This window comes from Ursus americanus, chromosome 14 (assembly GCF_024610735.1).
Source record: "Ursus americanus isolate L20-20 chromosome 14, mUrsAme1.1.p, whole genome shotgun sequence".
NCBI classification, from domain to species: domain Eukaryota; kingdom Metazoa; phylum Chordata; class Mammalia; order Carnivora; family Ursidae; genus Ursus; species Ursus americanus.
The window spans coordinates 42,218,709-42,243,558 of record NC_142140.1 but is presented as its reverse complement, the minus strand read 5'-3'; the positions used below and the strand labels follow the sequence as shown (position 1 = coordinate 42,243,558).

The 24,850-nt window shown below is 47.5% G+C and overlaps 1 protein-coding gene across 2 annotated transcripts in view; it reads left to right on the top strand.

Moving 5' to 3' along the window:
* LARS2 (leucyl-tRNA synthetase 2, mitochondrial) overlaps window positions 1-24,850 on the top strand; it is a 143,753-nt gene that overhangs the window by 82,714 nt on the left and 36,189 nt on the right. For both annotated transcript variants that reach the window (XM_045778885.2, XM_087867111.1), the window contains 6 exons: window positions 1,842-2,001; window positions 10,337-10,441; window positions 13,440-13,555; window positions 16,194-16,477; window positions 19,825-19,923; window positions 22,620-22,757. In XM_045778885.2, the coding sequence (XP_045634841.2) occupies window positions 1,842-2,001; window positions 10,337-10,441; window positions 13,440-13,555; window positions 16,194-16,477; window positions 19,825-19,923; window positions 22,620-22,757 (902 nt within the window). The remainder of the gene's footprint in view (window positions 1-1,841; window positions 2,002-10,336; window positions 10,442-13,439; window positions 13,556-16,193; window positions 16,478-19,824; window positions 19,924-22,619; window positions 22,758-24,850) is intronic.

Genomic DNA, 24,850 nt, shown 5'->3' with positions numbered 1-24,850 from the left:
AGAAACAGGCAAACTTGATTTTAATAACATATCTTTAACCCGTTGTATACAAAAAATGATCATTTCGGGCTGTGATCAGTAACAAATCTCTATTGAGGAAACAGTTGATGCTCCGGTTTTCTATGGGCCCGTGAACTCCCTGAGATGATGTGCGGAAGGTTGTGTGGGCATTTTCCTGAGCAGCGGGCCCAGAGCTCAGAGGGGTTCGTGTCACAAAGCAGGTTAAAAACCAATGAGCGAAGGCTGATACCATCTCAAAACGGGGCACACCCGAAGCTGGTGAGGGCTGCGGGCTTACCCAGGGTTCAGAAGAGCCTACCTGCGTGGAAACACTGCTCAGAGGTCACTGCCGAAGGCCCACCTACTCTGGAAGGTGCCCCCCAAACTTTTCTCTTTGTCCCTACAGACTTGATAGTTGTTGTTTTACTGTTTCTCACCAGGGTGGGTTCTGGGTTTGTTTGTTTGTTTGTTTTTTAATTCTGATGTGTCCTTCCTACTCCATACTTTTGTGCACTTAGGTCCAAACTCATCCCTCACCTTAGGTCAGACCTTTAGAAGGAGGGGACAGCAGCCAAGAGACCGAGTTGACCTACTTTTCTAGACTCTTCCTACTGATAGCCATGCTGGTGTCTGCTGAGCACCCGCTACTTGTCACAGAGCTTGCGCTTCCCTCTGCCGTCTCCTCACAAAAGTGATCCCCCTCCTTCCAACTGCAGACACGGGAAGCCCTCCATGAAGGAGCGGGGACTTTGAAACCTTTGAAAACCAAATCCTGAAATGACCAAATTCTGTCACCACTTTCCTGAGAAGGTGGTGTGATTTCTGAAATTCAGTCCAGCTGCGACTTTGGTTCAGACTCCCTGGACCATCTCTTTCGGGGTCCTGTGCACTAGACTAGGTCGGGTCCCCGTGTCGAAAGGCCTTTGCTTCTCAGCCAGGGTGAAGGCGGTGGGTCTCTGAGCCATTCAGCTGCTGTACATGGAATGGCTTCCATGTTCTCTCCCTTCCCCAACATTTTGTTATGAAAATGTTTCTGTCTCCGTTCCTGGACCCACCTGAAAATGAGATGTCTCAGGGGAGGGAATTCTCAGTCCGGCAGGTGCAGGACCATGTGTTTGGGCCTCTGGGGCTCTAAATCTGGCTCCACAGGGGACCCCTGACTCATACTCCGGCCACAGTGTCGACTTGCATGTCATTGGCCCGCTGTGAACACAGCTGAATGAATGTGTGAAGGAAGGAGCATCTGTTCCCTCGGTGTCTGTCATATAATTATCATTCAGTTGATGCCTAATGTATGCCTCTTCTTTGAAAGGCATGTAACCAGCCCTAGGAACACACTCAGTCGTGACCTCAGGTGTCCTCTCTTTCCTCTTCAGAATGGTTTTAGCCTCAGTGGTGGTTTTTCTGGTTAGAAAAGCATATGCCTTTCTTCTCTTCTTTTTTTTTTAACTATACCTTAAATCCTGGAGGAAAGTATAGCTCCTTTGTCAGGACAGAAACAAAATAACGTTGATAGTTATTTTTGATTCGTGAACAAAGGAGCCAGGAAAATGGGAGAGGTGTCTTTCTGAGCATGCTTTGACAATCTTCGATACGGGGCTGCCAAGTATGCCTGGTGGTGGACACCAGGCTTCTCAAAGAGGAATGGTGATCCCCTTCTCTCTCGCCCGTCTCTGTCCCTGCTAGGGGCGATCTCAGGGCCCCACATCCTTGGGGCCGCAGCCAGAAACTGTCCCTGGTGTTTGGGCTTGAGGAGGGGAGGGAGGAGGGGATGTGGTCCGGGACCACAACAGTCCTGAAGGAGCCCTGAGGAATGAAATGGCTCTGCTTTTACCTGCCAGGTGGATGGTCAAGTCACAGGAGAAAAGCTGACCTCCTACACGGCCACCCCCGAGGCCATTTACGGCACCTCCCACGTGGCCATCTCTCCCAGCCACAGACTCTTACACGGGCACAGCTCTCTGAAGGAAACCTTCCGGAAGACGCTCGTTCCTGGCAAAGGTGAGCTGGCGAGTTCGGGCTAACACAGGGATTACGCATTGTGGTTGGACAGCGAGCGCTTCCCGGGGTCATGGTCCTTTCCCATATGTCATCCTGTGTGATTTGTTCTTCGCCTGAGCCTGACTTGTTAGTTTTTTAATTTTCAAACAGGATAAACGAGCTCTTTGAAAATGTTGCGACCCCGGTTTCGCGTTGAGTGACTAGTTTGTCAGCTTCTTGAGTTTCTGACCCAAAGCTCAGCTCTTTCTCTTTAAATGCAATCTAGACTTAAAGCTCTTGCTGACAGGAATAGCATCTTCTGCTTAATTTAGAATTCCATCGTCAGATAAGACTATCCTGATGATGGCGACCAGGAGGAGGCCAGTGAGTCTCAGAGGAAGCATTTTCGACAGCTTCATCCTATTATTTTAAAGAATCCCCAGTCATCTGAGCGGCTGAACAGGGCGCTGCTCGGCACAGGCCCTCGATCGGTGGATCAAGTCGACCTGGAATGGGCACAGCAGGGGTTACTGGTCAGCGAGGATTTGGGGAGTGCCTGTGCGTTAGTCAGCGTTCTGTGGTTGCAAGCAACAGAACGCATCCCTGGCCAACCCAGAGGACAAAGGGAACCTCCTGGAGGCTGTGGAAAGCTTGCTGACTAGCAGGAAACAGTCTGGAAGAGGACTTGGATCAGGCAGCCGTGGGGTTTTGGCAGCAGGAACTAACAGACAGTTTCTTGAGTGCCACTGACGGAGAGAATCTGCTGTCACCTTGTCCTCAGTGCTGGGGGCACTTGGTCTAAGATTCCTGTTGTAGGGAGAGGTGTCTGGATGGTATAACTGAGGCCCGTGGCCTTTTTCTTGGGCAAGGGAAGGTGGGACTCCTTCCTTGTTAGACCACCAAGACTAGAACCAGTGAGGAGGGGCCGCTCCCCGAAACACTCAGAGGCTCTTACCAGAGGAAGGCAGTATGGACCCTGGGCAGGCAAAAGGAAGTCCCCCATCAATCAGAAGTAGGTCTCTGGATGGGGTGTCTGGGTGGCACAGTCGGTCAAATGTCCGCCTCTTGGGTTCCGCTCAGGGTCGTGAGATTGACCCCCATGTTGGGCTCCGCACTCAGCACAGTCTGCTTGAGACTTTCCCTCTCCCTCTGCCCCTCCTGCTCGTGCACTTGCGCGCACGCTCTCTCTCTCTCTCTCAAATAAATAAATCAATCTTCAACCAAAAAAAAAGAAGAAGAAGAAGAAGGTCTCTGGAGAAATGTAACTATTTCTGTAAAAATCTCATCCTTATTCTCTTTTCACAGACTATAAATTTCAACCCAGAGAACACAGTCTGAATTAGCGGGGTCTGTTTGAATTATTTGACTAACAAAAATGGTGTGCGTGGTGATGTAAAGGTGTTTTTTTTTTTTTTTTTTTAATTGCTATTCTTAAAATAACCAGAATGAAAGGTTTCCTGATATCAGGCTGGAAAGATAGACAATGTCATCCCAACTTACCTCTGCTGAAGACTTTTAATTGCTGACTTCCAGCACCGAAGCCAGGTTCAGATCAGTGAGCACTTAGGAAGAGCCTCCTGTGTGCTGAGCGCTCGGGGATGCGCAGAGGACCCGACCCGGTCCTGCCTTCCGGTGGAAGCCGTGACGGAGGAGAGCCAGACGCGTGTGTGACTCACTCTGGCCCACAGTTAGCACTTGCCGCCCTTTCCTGTTGTTATGTATTGAAACAGAAGAAAGCCTGGTGTTAACATTCCGGCGCGGTGTCCAGTGTAGCTGTCCGTTTTATTTTCCCACCCGCTCAAAAGAAAACCTGGATTCTTTTCAACCGTTTGGTTGAAAGAGAAAACTCATAGTGTTTACTCTCATGAGCATTTTGAAATTCCTCGTGGGCTGTGATGGTTGAAGAGTATCTAAAATCGAAAAACTAAAAAATGTAAACATCCAAGCCCTTAGATTTTGTTTTCTTACAGTTAATCTGGGGACACAAATTAAAAAGAGGGGATATTAACAGGGGCTTCCTGGGATCGTACATGGTGAGAGATGGGGTTCCTGACATGAAAGGCACTTTTTAAATGCCAAACATTTTGATATGTAAGAAATGACATGATTTTAGCAGATGCGAAGAGCGATGTTTTCATGATCGTCTGGGGCATCGGCACCTCTGACTTGTCCCGTCGTTTCATTTTGGCGCTGAAGGGCTCGCCAGTTTCGTTCTCGCCTCTTTTTAATAATCTCTGAAATAATTCCAAATGGAACATTACACTTGGCTCTATATTTTCCAATTCTAATTTTCAGAGTAGAAATAGTCTTTTTGCAGATGTCAACTTATTCAAAGTCTCAAGATTAATTTGCACGTCAAGTCTCTGGATTTTGACATGTGGCATGAGTTACGTAAGGCCAATAGGGTGCCTTGGTAATGCAGTTTTTCTTAAAACTGAATTAAAATCACCATATGAATATGGATGTATGCCTTCTTTGGCCTTGGAGGTTACATTTTAAACCCGAGCGTGGTATCGAGGTTGTCATTTACCATTGCCGACTGGCTCCAATCAGGCGGCTTGATTTTTTTCCTCCAGGGTCAGATTTTGTGGGTGACTAGTGACCACTGAACATCAGGGCAGCACAAGGTTGGGATGGACCGTATCACTTGCAGGTTTAAATTCTCAAACATGGGTTCCTGCAGCCTCGAAGTTGATTTCTGCTTGTCAGCTCCTGTGTGCACACAAGATGGCCAAGGTTCTGGTCCCAGGGCCTTCCTGTGACTTAAGGAAGGTCACTTCACCTTTGTGAGTTTGGCTTTCCTAGCCGAGTGGGCAGGGCAATTGTGGGGGCCCTGTGGGTACAGAAGGAGCCTTGAGGGGCCCAGAGGAGGAAGAGGATGACACAGGCGGATGGGGGGGGGGGGGGTCATGCTTGGCAGAGGGCAGGCAGGAGGACCAGCAAACCATGAGTTAAGAGACGGCGAAGACAGGAGAACAGCGGTTGTCAGAATGGAGGGGCTGGAGCAGCTCTCAGAAGTTTCTGGAAGGCAGCAAGGGCAGAGGCTCCGGGGACACCACCCTGATTTCTGGCTGGGCCAACTAGGTTGCTGATGTTGTTGACGACAAGTGCTGTGTTGTGCTCAGCATCATGTAATTTGGCATAGATTCCTTTAAGGGAGCGAAAAGTCAGGTGCTTCCCCAAAGAGTTCTTCAAACTGAGCTTATTTCTATCCTTCACATTGCCTCCTTCTCTCAGCTGACCGCCTCTGACTTAAGTCGTGTTATGTAAGCTCTGACTTGATGGGAGCTAGAAACCATAAAAAGCATCAATAGGGAAATATCATCAGAGTTCTAGAAGCTGTTCTTTTTCTTGGCGTCTTTTCTTACATTTCTGATATTAAAATAATATTCAAACCCTGAGGCTTTGGAACCACACATTTCAGCTCTGAGTCACCTGTGGTCTCCACAAGGCATTTTTTGCCAAAAGTGTAAGTGAGGTCTCCCGAAAGGGCACTTCAGAACCCCATCGTTATTGCCACATCAGAGAGCAAGAGCCCCATCTCCCCAGGAGCCCCAGAACATTAAATAATCACTTGCTCTTGTCCTGCCCCCCTTTCTGCTTCGTATGTGTGTGGGGATGGGATCCTGTAGGTTACAGTCTGTTCTTTAATCACACCGTTCCCTCTACCATCCTTCGAGCACATGCTAACAGATGTTCTGTGCAGGGAAGAGCTTTTGCGCTCACATAACCCAGGAGAAACGAAGACGAACAGGTTTCTTTGCTCCTGGACTTCTCAGAACCTTTGCCTCGCTGTTGCTCATGGCGACTGTCTCCGAGAGCAGGTCACGTGGTACTTTCCACACTTCCTTGACCACACAACCCTGTTGGCACAGAGTACTCCTGCCCCGAAAGCGGCTTTGCTGATGACTCAATGAAAGCTATCTGTTTGGTTTTTCCAGAGGGCACGAGAGACCTGCCTGCTCTGCTATGGGGCCCTGAGGGCGGAGGGCACCGTGGGGCCCAGAGTGTTTCCTCTGTGCTAACATATTGGCGTAACAGTAGGAAATGCCTCGGTCACGTCAGATTTCTCCACGGCCTCCTTGCGTCCTGCCTCCCGCTGCCAGGACCTGACTGAGCAGAAATACAGAGAGCTCTCGGTGTGGTCAAGAACTTCCAATCTTAGTCTTGTCCTTTCTGAGACATGGATTTTGGCCACGTGAGCAGGCGTGCAACATGCTGCTGTGTATTCATTACTGATCTGCTGATATTTAAATGCGTAGATGGATTTTTTTTCTAATGGAAAACTGTCCTACTAGAACTTGGAGGTGGAAAAAAAAAAAAAAACCCACAAAAAACCCAAAGCCTAAATCCAACCCACTTGTTTCATGTAGTACTCTACATTTTTTTTTTTAGATTTTTCTTAGAATGACTTTATAATATAAATATAATTCACATACCAGGAAATTCACCCCTAATTTTAAGGGGGTAATTCAGGGGTTGTTAGTCTATCTGCAGAATTATGCACAGTTTTAGAACATTTTTGTCACCCCCAAAGAGATCCCATACCCTGTCCCCACTGTTTCCCCAGCGCTAGACAGCCACTAGTCTGCTCTGTCCGTAGATTTGCCGATTCTGGACATTCATCTAAATGGAATCATGCAGTCTTTTTCCTTTTGTCACTGGCTTCTTCCACTTTGTATAATGTTTTCAAGGCTCATCCATGTGTAGCCTCTTTCAGCACTTTATTCCCTTTTATTCCAGAATAATAGTCCGCGTTTTATTCATCCATTCATCAGTTTGTGGACATTCCAGCTACTTTCCAGCTACTGTGAGTGGTGCTGCTGTGAACATACGTGCAGATGTCGGTGTGGACATATGCTGTCCTTTCCCAGCGTATGTATCTAGGAGTGGACTTGCTGGGTCATAGGGTAGCTCTGTGTTGAACTGGTCGAGGAAGTATCGGAGTTTCCCGCAGCAGCTGCACCGTTTCACATTCACATCAGCAGTGTACGAGGGCTCCGATTTCTCTCTGTCTTCGCCAGCCCTTGTTATTGTCTGTCTTTCTGATGATGATCATGGGGGGGGGCGTGGTGTCTCATTGTGGGTTTGATTTGCATTTACCCAGTGGCTGGTAATGCTGAGCATTTTTGCACGTGCTTATGGGCCACGCGTGTATCTTCTTTGGAGATATGTCTGTTCAGACCCTCTGCCCATTTTTGAATTGAGTTGTCTTTCTGTTGTTGATTTTTAATAGTTCTTTACATTTTCTAGACACAAGTCCCTTATCAGGTGCATGATTTACAGAAATGTTCTCCAGCTCTGTGGGTTGTCTTTTCATTTTCTATCTTACATCTAGGTCCTTAGTCCATTTTTGAATTAATTTTTATATACAGCAAAGGTAGGGGTCCACCTTCATTCTTTTGCGTGTGGTCATATTACCTTTTTAAAAAATTACTTTATTTGAGAGAGAGAGCGAGAGAGAGCACATGTGAGCAGGGGGAGGGGCGGGGAGGAGGGAGAGGGAGAGGGAAAGAATCTTAAGCAGACTCCTTGCTGAGCATAGAGCCCAGTGTAGGGCTCGAGCCCATGACCCCAAGACCATGACTTGAGATGAAACCAAGAGTTGGATGCTCAACCGACTGAGCCCCCCAGGTGCCGCAGCATGTGGTCATCTTACTTTTTAATTCATGTTCCCACAGAAATGGATCTTAAAGATCAGACAGCTTCTGTCTTTATGTTTTGGTCTTCATGTAATATGATTTCAGAAAGTGGATTTTTTTTCTTTGTTTTTAGGCAGGCTTCATAATTTTTTTTTAATCCGTACATAATATTCCATAAACTCAAGGTACCAAATATCCTCAGTCTTCCCTATCATATTGAATGTTTGGCCTTTTCATGTTCGGGGCTGTTATGGACAAACTGCTATCAACATTTATTTCCACGTAGCTCTTTTCTTCATTAGAATTACTTCCTTAGGAGACATTCCCCAGAATGGGATTTACTTGGTCACAGGCTATGAACATTTTTCTAGTTCTTGTTACAGGTTGCTTTTATCGGCTTCTGAAAGGGCTATAATCGGTTTAGAGTGCCGTATCCAATGATACACAAATTTCAGTGCAACTTCGCAAACATTGGTGGTACCCCTCTAAAAGTTTTTGCTAACTTTTCAGGTGTAAAATGATAGTACTTCAAGATTACTTTAATTTCCGTTTCTCTTTTTAAAAATTAACTTGTGTTTTGTAAGATCCAAGTGATATGTGTATATCACATGAAAGGTCAAAGAGTATTAGAAATAGCAGGAGCTTCCTTACCCAGCCACTTTGAATCATTTTAGGTATGTGTTACTTAGGGTATAAGTTTGGTGGCTGCAACAGAGTCCTGAAAACACAGTGACTTAAAAAGACAGTTTATTTCTTGCCCACATGAATCTCAAAGCAAGTATGACAAGTCTGCTCTGTGAGTCAGTCATGGCCAAGGCTCTTTCTGCCTCCCCACTGTGTCCTTCAAGGGTCTTGCCCTTACCTGTGTGTTCTGAGATGTTCTACACTTTGTGTTGCAGTAAGTCAGAAGCAGGGAAAAAAGGTCATGCTCCTTCCCTCTGAGAGCATGCCCTAGAAGTTGCTTCTGCACGTACCCCAAGGCCATACCTAGTGCAAGGGAGGCTAAGTGGTACTGTTGTGAGCTATGCAGACGCGTGTCCAGCTAAGCGTTCTGTTGCTGAATCAGAAGGCGAGGCAGGTCTGGGGTAGACTGTCTGTCTGTTCCACAGTTGTTTCTATGGTCCAGACCTCCATGTGTCTGGATAATATGCCTACCCTGTTCCCTCTCAGTTCTCGACATTACCCTGCAACTTTTACTCGTGCACCACCTCCCCTCATCTTCCATCCTCCTCCTCACATTTTATCATAATTGCAGACTTTGCACACGTACACGTCATCTTTGAGAAGGGGCAGTACGGAATCAGAAGTATGGGTCTCCATTTGGATAGTGTCAGCCGTTAGGCAGCTCAGGGCAGCAGGTGCTTCCCAGTCTTGGTACCATGGGTACTCCTGAACCTCTGCCCCAGAGACCCATTTGGGTTACATGTAATGCTGTCCACACTGTAACCTGTCTTGTACTTCCTGACCCCTGCCACGTGAAAGAAGAGAAGAGCTGGCTTAGATGCCTACAGAGCCTATCTTTTCCTCTTTGAAAAGAATACATCTTACTTCCTGGGCATATTTTAACTTTGGGGTTTGTAAAATGTATTTTGGATAATTATATGAAGTCATAAAATATGGCAAATATAAATAGTAAGAGTTCACAAATTATAACTATTGTCAGTTGCTTATGTTGCAGTAAGCTTAAGTGAACTCACTAATTGTTTACCCCTTTCATCCCTTCTTCCTTTGGAACTGTGTTTGGGTCCTCATGCTTCCATTCCTGTAGATAGTCAATTAAGTATTTTATTATGACCACATAAATATTGTTCACAACTGAGCCAAGTGTACTATGATTACATTTTCCTTTTGGTAATATACTTTCTGTTTTGCCTGAAGTTAATGATGTCCTTTTTTTTTTTTTTCAAGTTGCTCTATGTTCTTTGAATTACCAAGTCTTCCCACACCTTCCCAGAGGCTCTTTAAAACTCCTCTCAATACAGTTTTCTACATATTCCAACCTGTTGGATAATGTATTTATCCTCCTTTTTCCCCTGACGATGCTTCCTGGGCCCTCTGTCCTACACAGGCCTGGCCTGGTCACTCTCCAGGCCTCTGCTGCCCATCTGCTGTCCTATGGCTTCCCTCCATCTTTGTTCTGAGACTGTCCTGACCCTCTTTCTTTTGTTAGGTTCTCTGTTTTCTAGATCCCATTTCTGTCTCTTTCTTTATTTACCCCTTTGTTTTGCTGGAACACATCCTCCACTATCTCCTAAAAAAGGGTAGGTGGGAAGAACTGTCCCGTCTTTGTGTGTCCAGAACTCTCCTGCTCTCTGCTTAGTTATTCTCTACTCTCCTATCCATTTCCATCTTCAGGTGTTGGGATTTGGAATCCCAGACATCTCCTTAGTCATCATAGATTTTTGTGTTGCTTATTCTTCTGTACATTTGAGGTATTTTTCAAAAGGAAAAGGGGGTGGCGGGACCATCTTTACCATCTGTAAAGTAAAAATGCCATTTCACTTCTTTGGTTCTGAGCATAGACGACCATTTTTGCGTATTTGCTTAATCTTTTGATTTTCTACTGGTGTGAATTATCCATTAATGCCTTCAAAGAACAGATTCTTTAACAATTAGCACAAAACACAGAAGTTCTCGTGCTTATTTTTCTCACTTGTCTCCTCTGAGACTCAGATGGTGTTAGTACCCCAGCTGTCACTCGCTCTCATTTTCAGATTGCCTCACGCCCGTGACGGCTATGAACATGCTTACCCAGCAGGAGGTCCCTGTCGTTATCTTGGCCAAAGCTGACTTGGAGGGCTCTCTGGATTCCAAAATAGGTAAGTAGCTGTTAAAACATAATCAGGATAATATACTCAGCAGGCTTCAGATCAAAATACCAGCCTGTTGCTGTCAACCACAAGGGCTCACTGCTGAGTCCACAGTCTGTTCTGCCTCTTTGGGAACATGATAGGCCCCTTCGTTGAGCCATTCCCTGTTTAAGAGGTACATTTTGAAAACATACCCAGTATACCACAGCTTGCTAGTTGCTCTTGAGAATAATAAAAAGTGGCCCACGAATCGGGCCAGTAGAGCTAGTTGGTGAGACTCGTATGTATGATACGGGGAACAGTACAACTTGGATGAAATCTGATTTCCGAGCTCGTAGGACCAACAGAACTGCAGAGATGGGGATTCTGAGCACAAGTGATGGACTGGGCTGGGGTTTTTTGGGTTTTTTTGTTTTTTAAAGATTTTATTTATTTATTTGACAGAGAGAGAGACAGTGAGAGAGGGAACATAAGCAAGGGGAGTGTGAGAGGGAGAAGCAGACTCCCCGCTGAGCAGGGAGCCCGATGCAGGGCTCCATCCTAGGACCCTGGGATCATGACCTGAGCCGAAGGCAGACGCTTAACGGCTGAGCCGCCAGGCGCCCCGGGCTGAACTCGAGGCCTCTAGGGAAAGGACCGTGACACAGAAGTCAAGTGGAAGGCACATTTAGAGTTGCGCATTGGATGTCCTCTGCAGCCTTGCTCATCCTGGGAGTTCTGAGGTGTTGTCACCTGGCAGAGACCAGGGGCGAACCGAGGATGAGAACTAACGACAGCCCATCCAAGATCCGCCCTTCGGATAGACCCGAGCACCCCTCTTCCCCAGCTTCCCACTGCAGATCCCAACCAGTCTCAAAATGCCAAAAGCCTGCAGAGAAAGTTCCTTCCGCACTCTTGATTTCCTGGCACCCAGAAGAAACAGCATTTCTTACCAAAATCGTGTTTTCCCTCCCGATACCCAGATGAGTTTTTGACAAAGTGATTTGAAGAAACATCCAAACAGAAGATGAATATTAAGCCATTCAGGTCATTCCCTTCTGACCATTTAAACCTAGAAAGGGTGTTGCTTCAGGGAAATAATTCCTACTTTTTTTAAAAAAAAAGATTTTATTTATTTATTAGACAGAGAGAGAGAGAAAAAAAAACATAAGCAGGGGGAGCAACAGACAGAGGGAGAAGCAGGCTCCCCACTGAGCAGGGAGCCTGATACGGGACTCGATCCCAGGACCCTGGGATCATGACCTGAGCTGAAGGCAGACGCTTCACCAACCACCCAGGTGCCCCGAAATAATTCCTTCTGTTATTTTTCTGTATTTTATAATTAGACTCATTAGTACAGCCAGCCAAGAGAGCAATACAGGAAGCTGTTATTGATGTGGCTTTTTGCTTTTGGGGGGGGGTGTATTTCGAGTCAAATTACTGGCATAATATTGAAAATTCTGAAAGGAAAAAAATCTGATTTTTTTGGGATGTGCATGGAAATAATTTTCCCTGTGGTCTTGACTTCCCACAGTTACATTATTAACATTTTCTAAGTTTACTGCCTCTTGACTTCCAAGAACAAGCAAAAGAAATAAAAAAGAGATAAAGCAGAGTTTTTGCCATCCCACCCGCACGTTACAGAGAGTTCACATCCTGCTGAGCCCCACGTAACCCACACTGTGGTCCACAGCATTCTTTATGTGGCCAAATAAATTTTCTGACCACAGTGTCTCCGTTCAAACATTTCTCCTGGTTACTCCAAACCATACGCTGTGGGGACGCAGTGAATGACTCTTCCCTTCTTGACCATGGGCACTTTCCAGTAATACTGCTTGCCATTTGTCCTCACCCTTCCATATCCTTCAAGTCCACTCCGAACATTTATTTGCCTTGTTAGATACTTTTTTTTTTTTTTTTTTTTTTGGTCAGTAATCTCAGCTGGAACGCCACAGAACTTTCCATTATACCATGGAGCTTTCCATCTTGCCAAGGAGCTTTAGAACATGTCTCCCAAACATGAAATCACCCTCCTAGGGCAGTGTTCCAAAGAGGTTGTTCGCGGAAATCTGACTTAAGCACTTTGTGAGTTGTCCTTAGTCTTCCTGCTCGGTGGCCATGTGACGTGTTGTGTCTGCAGGGACGTCAGCAGTCTTGACAGCTGACCCTGCAGCAGGGGTCCTCCACCAGGGGCAATTTTGCCACCAGGGGGCATTTGGCAATTTTTCAGCCATTTTTCCGTCACTTCCGGGGAGCGCTACTGGCAGAGACCAGGGGCGCAGCCCAGCATCTTGGCAATGCTCAGGCCAGCCTCACAATGAAGTCCAGGGTGCCAGTCGTGCCGAGATTGAGAAAGTCTGCCCTGCAGACCCAGCCGCCAACAAGCTTGTTTTGACGAATAATTGAAGCCAAGACAGTCGACCTTGGCCTTCTGGATGAGCGATTTACTTAATGCTCAACTCCCGTCTCAAGGGCACGTGTGGGCTGAAGAATAAATTTCTATTCGGAATGCATGTACCATTGCCTTTGGGAACAAACCATAGCGTGAAGAACCATAGTTGCCAGCTTTCCACTTCGGGACCGCGTGGATTTTTCTAGGGTGCCAGGAAATGCTGGAGCAGTCAGCCCTGCTTCTCAAGAGAACGCCGCTGTCCTTGGTCTCTGAGGGAATTCAGACAAGAGGCTTGTCCAGATGCTGGCGATTCACGGTTTCAGTGACAAAAAGCACCCCAAATCGTATATTTTAGAATCATGATTCTTTTTTAAAAAAAGAAATGAAGCACAGGATAAAGACTTAAAGGAAATCATGCCGACGTGGTAAAGTAAACTGGTTGTATGAGGGGCGGGGGCGGGGGGTCTCTCCAAGACTGTTCTCCATTTTCCCAAGGAATGCGCTGCATTTTTACAACTTTTGTAGCTAAAAGAGCGTGTCCCTTAGGAAACTAAAGCCGAGTGTCAGGGCTGTCAGTTATTTTGTGACTTGGGTATTTGCAAAGAAGGTGTTCTGTGTTTCTTCCCCTCTGAATAGGCATTCCGAGCACCAGCCCAGAGGACACCACCTTAGCCCAAACCCTGGGCCTCCCCTACTCCGAAGTCATTGAAACGTTGCCGGATGGCACAGAGAGGATGAGCAGCTCTGCCGAGGTTGGTTCCCCGTGCCACGGGCCTAACAGCTTCTCAGATCATGACCTTGACCCGGCTTTGATGAGACATTTTCCTTCAGGTCCAGATTACAACCTGCCATTTCGCTCATCCCCAAGCCTCACGATCTTGCAGCCTTGTTTCGTAATCTATGAAAACAGAACAATATTCCTTTTCAAGATCTAGAAATTGATCAACTCTAAGTCAAGCCCATTCCTAGAATAGTATGGTTATCACAGTCACTTTATTTTGGGAATCTTCTGCCTGGAAAAAAAAAAAATTCCCTCTTCCAGGAAAACGAGTTCCTTGGGAGGGTGACTGGAATTGGCTGTTCTTCCTAGAGATTTCTGTTCTCCCCAGATGACGGACTTGTTTCCGCCTCAGTTTGAACTCATGTATAGAAATGAACACTAAACTTGAATCATGTTTATTTGGGCCAGGTTCTCTCTTGCCAGGTGGTGGATGGCAGGAGAGGCAGGACTTGACCTCAGCGTTGCTCTTGACCCAGGCCAGGAAGTATGATGGAAGGGGTAGGGTGAGGGGTGAATGGGAAACAGCAGAGACGGTGCTTCTCAAACCTAAGCACACCCCAGAATCGACCGGTGCCTTGTTCACACACACACACACACAGTGCCTCGCCCCCCACTGGGGATTCTCATTCGGCAGCCCCAGGTAGAACCCAGGAACATGCATTTCTGACAAGTGTTCAGGTGCTGCTGCTGATTGAGGAGCCACATGTTGAGAATCGCTGGCCCACAACCTTGCTACTCAAAGTCTGGTCCCTGGACCAGGAACATAGGCCTCACCGGCCCAAGCCTGGGTGATCCTGATTCAATTAGACCTGAGGATCCAGGATTTTCAGGTTTGGGATCACGTGGCTAGAGGATATGTTACAGATATGTATATAGATCGATATAAAAAATAAAAGAGGATGGCCAGGTTTTTTTCCTTCCCTGAGTGACAGCGTTTCCTGACCTCACGTTTGTGCCCTCACGACGTAAAGGGTAGTAAGATGCTCTGAGCTGTTGAACCCTAAACCCTCCTTTAGACTGTGTTGGAGCCTCGCTGGAGGTGGAGCTGCCAAGGCGCCTGTTAGGGAGCCCTCGATCTCTCTCTGCAGCGCAAGAAAGGGGACACTCGTGGCCAGAAGTCGGCTTCTGAAGTGCCCAGAGAGCTGCCCTCTCCTTCGTATAGGACTGACGTTAATTGTGCTCCCGGGCTTCCTCAGAGGGCTTCAGGTGGTCTGTTCAATCCTCCCCTGGCTCTCGACTGAATGTCCAGGGTAAGGACTTCTTCCAGTGGATGGAAGGAGAACAGGTGGTAAGGGGCTCCTGTCATCTGTGAGCTTCTGGAATGTGGACACAGTGATCCAGGGAGAAGGCAGTCTTTCTAGAGAGCTTGCGACCACGTGCCCCGTAATTACGCGAAGGCGGGAGTGCGGAGCATCGAAGATGCCTCCCAGGGGGTGCGTGCTTCCTTGGTAGCAAGCTCTGTGTGTACGTCAGAAGACACTGCAGACCCCAGGGAGGGGGCTGCTTTGGGTAAACATCACTGTACTTAGGTCTTTATGCCTTGTGACCGTCAGCTCCTTGTGGACAGGGGGCAAGGGGCAGAGCATCTTTATCTTTGTGCCCCCAACGCCTCGCCGAAGCCTGGCACGTAGTAGGGATGCAGTCCGTCCGCAGTGAACCAGTTCCAGGGTACCCACGATCCCCCACTGGCGTTCCATGCTGGCTCCATTCTCATCATTAGCTTGGTTCTCTGAAAAGCGTTGGGCGAAGAGAGAATTGCTTTTTCCTACTTTCAGCGTCGTGCTCTGCTCTCTATAAAATGGGAGCATTTAAATGTAAAAGGAGTGGTTCGGGTCCCTCCAGCTGTGGCCCCAGTTCATTGCCCTGCTTGCCTGAATTACTTCTACATTAGGATATTGAATTTTCTTTTCTGGATTATTTTTTTTCCCCCAACAGGGGACTCGTCATTAGAAGTACATACCATGCAGCTCTTTGCTGGCAGCTCAGTGCTGGCAGACCCTGTGCTGTCTCGGGGCTCAGGTGATAAGGAGAGCCGCAGAACCAGGACTGGTTTGCCCGTGAGACACGGCGGACACAGTTCCTCGGGCTCATGGTACTTTTAGGGGGTCCCCGAAGAAATGTTAATTTCTTCTGAAATCAGAGGGGAAAAAAGTGAATTTTTAGGGTCAAAATAATGTTCTTCTTTCAGTATAGTTATAAAACATAATTTTAATACTTCCTAAGGATGGGGCGCCTGGGTGGCTCAGTCATTAAGCGTTGGTCTGCCTTCGGCTCAGGCCATGGTCCTGGGGTCCTGGGATTGGGCCCTGCCTCGGGCTCCCTGCTCAGTAGGAAATCTGCTTCTCTCTCTCTCTCCCACTGCCCCCCCCCCCCCGCTCGTTCTCTCTTTCTCTCAAATAAATAAAAATCTTTATTTAAAAAAAACCAAGCTATCCTAAGGAGGAGGGGGCCACAGAGGTGAAGGCACCTGGGGTTCATGAAGTCACCACACGGCTCTGCACAGACTACACATAAAAACAGCAGTCTTGGGGAGGGGGAGGTGCTGCGGTGGCGGGTGACAGCTTGTCCTTGTGGAAGGAAGCCTAGGATCTCTCTCCTTTCCCTCGCAGTTCACAGGCATGAGCCGGCAGGATGCGTTTCTAGCCTTGACTCAGCAAGCCCGGAGGAAGGGGGTAGGTGGAGACGTGACAAGCAACAAACTGAAGGACTGGCTGATTTCGCGACAGCGGTACTGGGGCACGCCCATCCCCGTGGTCCACTGCCCGGCCTGCGGCCCCGTGCCCGTGCCACTGCAGGATTTGCCCGTGACCTTGCCCCGCATCACATCTTTCACCGGCAGGGGAGGCTCCCCGCTGGCCGCGGCTTCGGAGTGGGTGAACTGTGCCTGTCCTAGGTAAGGAACTGCATCCCCAGCCGTGGCGTCGTCTGTGGCCCCAGCACCCCACTGGAGTTTCAGGCTCTCTGCTCCCTTTTTCCAGCGCTCCCACCAGACTGGAAAGAACACCCTGGGTCATTCTGTCCACTCACATCTTTACCAGAAACACCTGCCATCCGATGGAAAGCTACATGTTTTCATCGTGACTTTGTAAAAGACCACTTTCTTCCATTTCATATTCCAGAGAGCTTCTTGGAGATGAGAGAAAAATGTTTTCCGCCTTTGTTTTCCTACTAGTCACTGATAACAGTGGAGATTTTTACACACGCTGCAGAATGGTAGCTCCGGGGGCAGGTGTGTGTGCAGGGGTTTCATTCTTTAAGACACAGGAACGTCTTCTCGTTTTGGAAGTAGGATTGTATTTTACTGTTAGTTCACTGGTGTATCTCAAATGATTTTTGGGATACCATACCAGCTGATTAAACAAATAAATAATGAAGCCCAGCTCCAGCGTCTTCCTGCTTCCTTCTGTGGAGAAGCCATTTGTCTCTGCCTTGTCGATCACGACGAGGATGTTAAAATAATTTGGTCCTCTGCTGGTACAGAGCTGAGTCACGAGGTTGGTAATCAGGTAACCCTAGTGGTTGCTTGGCCAAGCTGGGGAGTCAGACAATAATGGATTCGAATCGTGGCCCTGGCTGTGTGACCTTGGGAAAGTCACATAACTTCTCTGAGCTTCGATTTTCTTATCGGAAACTAAAATAACCCCCTCAAAGGGCTGCTCAGAAGACCAGAATTAACACCCGCAATCCTGCACAGTGTCGCCTAACAAACCATCCAGTAAATGGAAGTGTTACCGTAATCCTCCCAGGTTCTCACCCAGGTGGTTTTAAAGATTTGAGATGGGGCTTCTGGGCGGGAACAGAGGGAACTCTGGCCTTTGCAGGGTAGAATCGTGGGCTCCAGGAGAAAATAGCATGCCCTCTTTATTAACAAGGAGTGACACAAGGGCTTCCCTGCCAGAGACGTTGGTGGCCTTCAGCACACCAGATCAACTCCCCAGGGACCGTCTGGTGGGGATAAGGCTTCCGACCCTGGCTGCGGATTCCTGGAGGGCAGAGCCCAGGCCGTGGTGTTGGTCAAGGCTCCCTGGCTGACTCTAATGAGTGTCCAGGACTGACAGTCACGGAACCAGCATGGCCAGGCAGGGTTGCAGAGCCCAACAGATGTGGATTTCTTGTTCCTGAGCTCTAAGACCTTGGGTGGATTTCTTAACCTCTCTGAATTTTAGTTACTCATCTGCAAAATGGGGACATGCATAGTATCTACCTCAAAATCCCAGAGTTCCTGGGGATTAAAGGAGAGAATGCTGGGGAAGCGTTTGGCTCAGCGCCTGCACCCACTCTTACTATTCGCTCCCACTCTTACTGTTCGTACCGTTGGAGCTAAGGATGATCATACTGTTGTCCCTGTCACCATCACCTGTCCCTTCCACTTACCAAGTAGCCTGTGCCACGTAACCAGCCTTTAGTGGCAGCAATAAGACGCGTTGGTTGTCCTCAAGTCCCACGTGACCATTACAAAGAAAATCAGCATGGCAATTTGCAGGCAGACGTGACTCCTTTGATCATTGGGCCCTGCATTTTCATCCTGACTTGTACACCTTGCCCCGATGGTGAGGAAGAAGTAACCTTTATCTTGTAATTATTTCCCGAAATAGTGTCTGTGTTCTGGCTGATTGCTCTCCCCATAAAAAGATCTGCCTTTAATTTAGAGATGCACTGTGGAGATCAGTGTCTTGTAGCAGCCCTGGGTGGTAGGAAACAGGATTCCCTCGGGCTCTCTCCCATCAACATCTGCCCCCAATCCCAGGGACCACCACTGCTCCCAGAGGGAGGCCCCTGTGAGTCCCAGGGCCCCAAGGATCTGGGGCTCCTGTGTCTCTGCTCGGCCACGTCTATTTAATAAGTGGGAGGTGGCAGGGGGTGGCTCTTTCCTTCGGTACGATTTGTAAAGCCAGTATGAACTGCTTCCCAGATGCAAGATATAAATGCAGGCCTTCTTTTATTTTTAAATTAAAAGCAGACTCTTGCCCTTGCGCGCAAAATTAGCAGAAGATTCATCCGTTTCTCTTGGGGCTCCTTGTGTCCCTCCTCAAAATCTCCCAGAACCCCCAAGGACTGAGACTGCCAGAAGGGCAGCATTTAGAAGGGCGGTTGGTCCCTCTTCCAAGGCTCAAGAGGGAGAACCTGGAGGCAGAACCGTCTTCTCCAGCTTGTTCTCATTGCCCCAAAGGGCCCCGTCAGCGTCAGCTGTCAGTAGCTGATAGTCGCTGGCTCGTTGCATGCAGTGCTGCTCCAGGCCTTGAGGAGTCCTCAGGGGGGTGGGCCCCTCCTAGGCTAGGCTTGACTAACAGCACCCTCTCTTGGGTTCCTAGAAGTTGTGGGGTTTTTTGCACCCAGTTCGTGCCGTCCCACAGGCCCATCACACTGGACACGTGCTTCGGAACCGGTTCAGCACTTGGGCCCTTCCGGAACCTTAGTCCTCCCCAAGGCATCCCCGTCCTGAACATGAGAATCCCTTTTTCTTTTCAGCTCTTCACACATCAGGCATCTCGCTTCGTTTGCTTTCTGGAACAGTGGGGCTATCTTCACCCTTCTGTATCGTGTCCTTCGGCGGCGGGTACGTTGGAGGGGAGCCCAACTGGTGGTGTTTGTCGATTTCTGTAGTATACATACTTCCACCAAGGGCTACTTTCAGGCTGCGAACTTGGCATCACTTGTCACTGCGTTGGGAAGAGGTGCCAACCGTTGATTCTCAAAAGCCGCTATGGGTTGGCCCCAGCACACCACGGCCCCCAAGGTGACGTCTCTTCCCAAGGTCACCCTAATGGGTTTCGATTTCTGCACCCCCAGCCCTTGCAGAGATAGAGAAAACCCAGGTTCATCCTTTAGCACAACGTCTCCATTTGGTTTTCAGCTTCTCTTCGTAAATTGAATTGCTTCTTAGGTATCACAAAGCAGGCGTTGGCTGAAGGCATCTTGACATGCCTAAAATAGAAGTTAACATGTAAGGGAGACACTCCTGGCTTATCCACTTAGGTTGTTAGATTTTTCTACCAGGTAAAATTCAGCCCAGTGGAGAATAAGGCTTTTAATTTTTGAAGATTTAAATTTTTGTTTGTAAATTTCCTTAAAATATCCTGTACTAAGAACACAAAAGGAGAGCGTTCTCTGAATCCATGATGAGGCATGGTTCTTGTGACATTCTAAACGGATACTGAATTGCCATCGCTTTCTCAAAAGCCGGTGGAGCACTGCATTAAAACCGAAGAATCCAGTTGATGAACTTCCTTTATTCCGTAGGTGCAGGGGAGCCGCCAAGAGAGAGACAGACACGATGGATACCTTTGTCGATTCTGCTTGGTACTACTTCAGATACACCGACCCACAGAATACTCAGAGGTAAGGCCTTGCTGCGTCCTTCGAGCGTCTGTCAGTGTGGGTTCTTCGAGAAGCAGACACCCAGACAGAATTCTGTATGTGAGCGATTTCCCGGGGGCAGCGCCCGAAAGGATGGGGGGAGGGAGCAGGCGTTGGTGGGAAGAGCCCTTAGACCACCGTGCAGGTCCCACATCTGAGAAGCGAGTAGGGGGGAAGGAAGGAGGGTTGGATCAGAAGAGTCTCAGACCACAGTGCAGCTCTGAGGAAGTCTCAGCTGGGCCGACGGGAAGCCCCGAGCACCGCTTGTCCAGCAGAGATTCCCAGGTACGGCAAAGGTGCCTCTGCTCGGGTCCCCTTCCTCTGGGAGAGTAGGGGCTGGCAGGGACACTGAGGGGTTCCCAAGGGCACCGCAGCTGGAAACAGCTGGTCAGCCGTGCCCCTTGAAACAGGCCTTCCTAAGGGAGTGTGTCAGATTATCAAATTAGATGCTTCACAGCCAGGCAAATCCCAAGTACGAGGAAAATAAAAAACCGAAGAAGGAAGAAAATGCCGTTGTCGTAATCCCCTTCGTGGCCCTGTGGTGAACTGCATTTATGGGGTTATAAAGTCGTAATGCGGTTTACTTAACAGACAAAAATGATGGGAGGGAAGGAAGTAGGGAGCGTGAGGGAGCTAGGAAGCATTGCCTCTTGTCACATACACGCAGTAATTTCTAAAATTGATAAATCAATAAAGAGTATAGTTGCCCAAAGAAACAGCTACAGAATTCCGAGTGGCGAAGGTGGGGGGAGGTGGGGGGGTGCTCATGAAGGTGGGGGCGGGGGACCAGTGTTGAAACAACAGAGCTCTCAGCACAATCTGAGTTTTCAGCCATGGGCAGGTTTCTTAGACAAAGGTAAACATGTGAATAAGGGGAAGAGGGCCGTAGGGAGAGGGGTAAAGAGAATGAGCACAAGAAAGCAATCACAGAGCTCAGGAAAACGGCCACCATGTGCTTCAAAGACCTTGCTCGTTTGCTCTCGTCCATAGGAGAACCATTGCCCTCAAACCCTGAAGTCCACGTATAAAAATGCCCCCCCTTTTCTCTTCAGTGGTTGTAAACTAATACATTTCCAGTGAGATGAGCGCTCCTGCCCTCCCCCCTGCCAGACTCCTGCCCTGCAGCCCTGTGATTTCTGTCGTTCATGTCCCGTCCTCTGACGGTTCCTTCTAGAAGGGGCTGTCAGTGCCTTCGTTCAGCATCAGCTGCTCAGAAGGCAATCAGGACCTACCTGTCAGAATGCTTCAAAGGAAGCTCTTCTCACAGATGATGGCGGCTCTCCATCACGGATGGACCCTGGACCGGGAGAGAGACGTCTGAGGCCTTCACAGCCTCCCATCTGGGAGTACCACTTAGCACATCTTTTGCCTCATAAAAGGCAGCTGCTGGTTTCGGCACCAGCTCGAGTTCTCCTTGTTTGGTTCTCAGGTAAACTGTGGATCCGAGCAACAGCCACCTTCCACGTGGAAATGCAGCCCGCACTTGCTTTCAGGATGAGCACCGCCCCCCCCTTGACCTCCCTTTCTTTTCCGTCCCTTGGATTCGAAGTTGGATTTTTCTGAGGAACCCTCGTTCACCAAGGGAAAAAAACCATTGTTTTAATTTTACCAGAATTCCGGCCTAGTGACTGGAGAAAAGCAAGCTCCATTACGATGCAAATGCAGGGCGGTGGGCCAGGCCTCCCTGCTTGCTGGCCGCCTGAGCCCAGTCCAGGCTGGGAAAAAGAAGTGCCTTGAGATGTAGGGAAGAGAATTTCCGAGTCTTTGAAACCATGGAATACAAATCCTCCAAAGGCAGAGGTTTACTTCATTGGACGATCTCGAGGAAGCACATTCTCCTGAGATTGAAGGAGCTCAACCGGCTCTGCTCCCCTCCCCACAACACGTGCGTGCACACACACACACACACACACACACACACACACACTTCTGCACACTCAGACTCCCCTCTTAAGAGTCCCAGCCAGAGACTAGAGGGCAGCGGTGTTTCCTTTACTCCGCAGCATCCTTTAGGACCAGGCAGTCTGAGGAAGCCTTTGTCGTAGGATTTCTGTCGCTGACAGTATCTGTGAGGTGAGAGGCAGACGTCGGGGATTTTTGTGTGCGTTACCCTGATACGCTCCTTGCGCGCAGCAGACTGTATACAGGGCTCTTGCTGACTATCCACATTTTAAGGCTGCTGTTAAAAATAAGCTGGAATTTTGTTTTAAAATGAATATTTAGTGGCTGCGTGTTCATCTCCTTTGTAAAAGCCACATTGCCCCCTATTGGTGAGAACTCACAAATCCCGATTTGCCTAATCATAATAAAAATTAAAATAGAAATCCAGATACTCAGATACACATCTTACGGAAATACCTTTTGCACAGAAATACCTTTTTTAATGCTGCTGTGTGTTTTCCTTTTGTCCTCATTTGACATGAAAATGGCATTTGTTAAAATGTCAGTAATGGCTTCTGAAACAGCTTTTACAAATTTCATAATTTCACACCGTCCTGACTTTTTTTTCTGTTTTATTATGTCAGCATTTCTCTTATTATATTTTAAAAAGAAAAATCACTGTTTTTCTCGGGCTACATTTGTCTCGGGGCATATGCGAGTTGTAGTAGGTCTATCTAATTTGTGCTCTTGTGGCAAAGCGGGTTTGTAAAAAAAATGACCATTTCTCTGTCTTGCAGCCCTTTTAACGCAGCCTTGGCAGATTACTGGATGCCTGTAGATTTGTACATCGGAGGGAAGGAACACGCCGTCATGCATTTGTTCTACGCGAGATTCTTCAGTCATTTCTGCCACGATCAAAAAATGGTCAAACACAGGTGAGCGCTTAATACCGCTCGGCAGAAGAATTCAGTTCCGTGAACGACAGCTGCAGGCAGGTGTCCGTTCCTCCGGAGCAAGGGAAACACGTGCAGTGGAAGACTTCCGTTTCTCAAGCGTCCTTTCGCGGTCACTGTCGGCCTGAGCCGTTTGAAGCGCGTGTCTGTTACTTAATCGTAGTTCCGGCGTGTGATGATGGCGGGCCCTCGTAGAGTCTGGCTCTTGTCAGAGCTTTCAGCTCTTGTCTGTTTAGCTGAGTTAATTAATGGAGATTTTGACTTCTGAGGCCGAGAGAAGCAGTTCATCATCACATTGTAGGGCTTTTTACGGCTTCTCGTTTGAGGTCGTGTGTATCCTCTGGCCGCGCGATGCAAGCTCTTTGTCTAAGCTTGATTGAATCCTGCCTTGATAGATCATTCTGCTGAAATAGGTAATGGATTAAAGCTGGGGAATCACACTGTAAATCCATTGATACATGTTCTTCCTGTTGGCCTGTAACCTGTTCACCATTATGATCAGAAAGGTGTCTGTGCACGCTTTTTCCCCGTGAAATACACCATGTAAATATATACATACATAAATATATATGCAAATATATGTTTGCATATATAATATATTCAATACATTCTATTATATATTAATATTTAATATATTAATATAATATATAATATAAATATATACATATATTTGCATATATATTTGTATATATTATATATATACGTGTATATATATTTATGTGGTATATTTAATGTCTCATACAATTTAAAGAATAAAGTGAACATCTCTGTACCCCCTTCTCAGTTTAAGAAAGAGTATTACAGGTTCCTTAGAATACCCAGTCCCCTATCCAGTCAGACCATCTCCCTACCCGCCGCCCCTCCCCCAGCCAACCCCTGTCCTAAAATCCTGAACTATTAATTTTCTGTATAAATGTATCACCTCTCTATATTTTTAAACAGGATGTATTGTTTGGTTTTCTTGCGTTTGAACTTTACGTAAGTGGCATCATATTTCGCATACTCTCTCTTGCTTCCCCACTCAGCATTTTTAGGGATTCATCCATATTGGTGCGTAGCATTATGTCCTGTTCCCGTTTCACCGCTGTAGGGCATTCCGTCACGTGGAGTGGAATGTCTAGTGCGGAACTCGATTTCTGTGTCCACAGTGCCATTAATGGTTGTTGGAGTGTTTTGTGCAGTGATGAACCAAACTGTATGAGCGTTCTCATACCAAAAAAAAAGCAAAACAAACAAAAACACCTACACTCATACCAGCAGAGATGGGGGTTCCCATCCCCACACGTCTTCATCACGTCCGCGCTGCTTATGTCATGGGTCAGTTGGTGGCTTATGTTTGAATTGAAAGACACTGCTCACTTAATGATGTTTAGCATGTTTTTAATATGTTTAGGGACCTCTGTGCTTTCTCTTCCATTAAATCCCTATTTGTGTCCTTCACCCTTCTTTTCTGGGTTGCTTAGAGTGATTGTAGGAATTTTTTTTTTTTTAAGTAGGCTTCACACTCAACATGGAGCCCAGCGTGGGGCTTGAACTCACGATCTTGAGATCAAGACCTGAGCTGAGATCGAGAGTCGGATGCTTCACTGACTGAGCTACCCAGGCGCCCCTTGATTGTAGGAATTTTTAAAATATTCTGGTTGCTCCTCCTTTTCCAGCTATATGTATGGCAAACATTTTTCCCAGTTCTTAGTTTCTCTTACTTTTATGGTGTCTTTTGATGCGCAGAAACTCTTAACACAATAAGTTTTAATAATCTTTTCCTTTATGGCTGTTGCCTTTAGTGTGTCCGTACCATTAATGGGCCAGTCCGTGCATTTCCTCATGGATCTTTAGTGCTCTCTCCTATCACAGTCAGGTTTTTGTATATATGCAAAAGGCCTGTTTATAGGAGCTTTATTCTGTCTGTTGGTCTGTTTGCTTTTTGCTCTGATAGTTATTTCCCGGCTTTGTTATTTTAGTTTTACAAGTCTTACGGTTTGGTAAGGGTCGTCCTTCCTCTGTTCTTTTTCTTTAGGAGTATCTTGGCTGTGATTGGACCTCTGTCCTTCCATATGAATTTCAGATTCATCCTG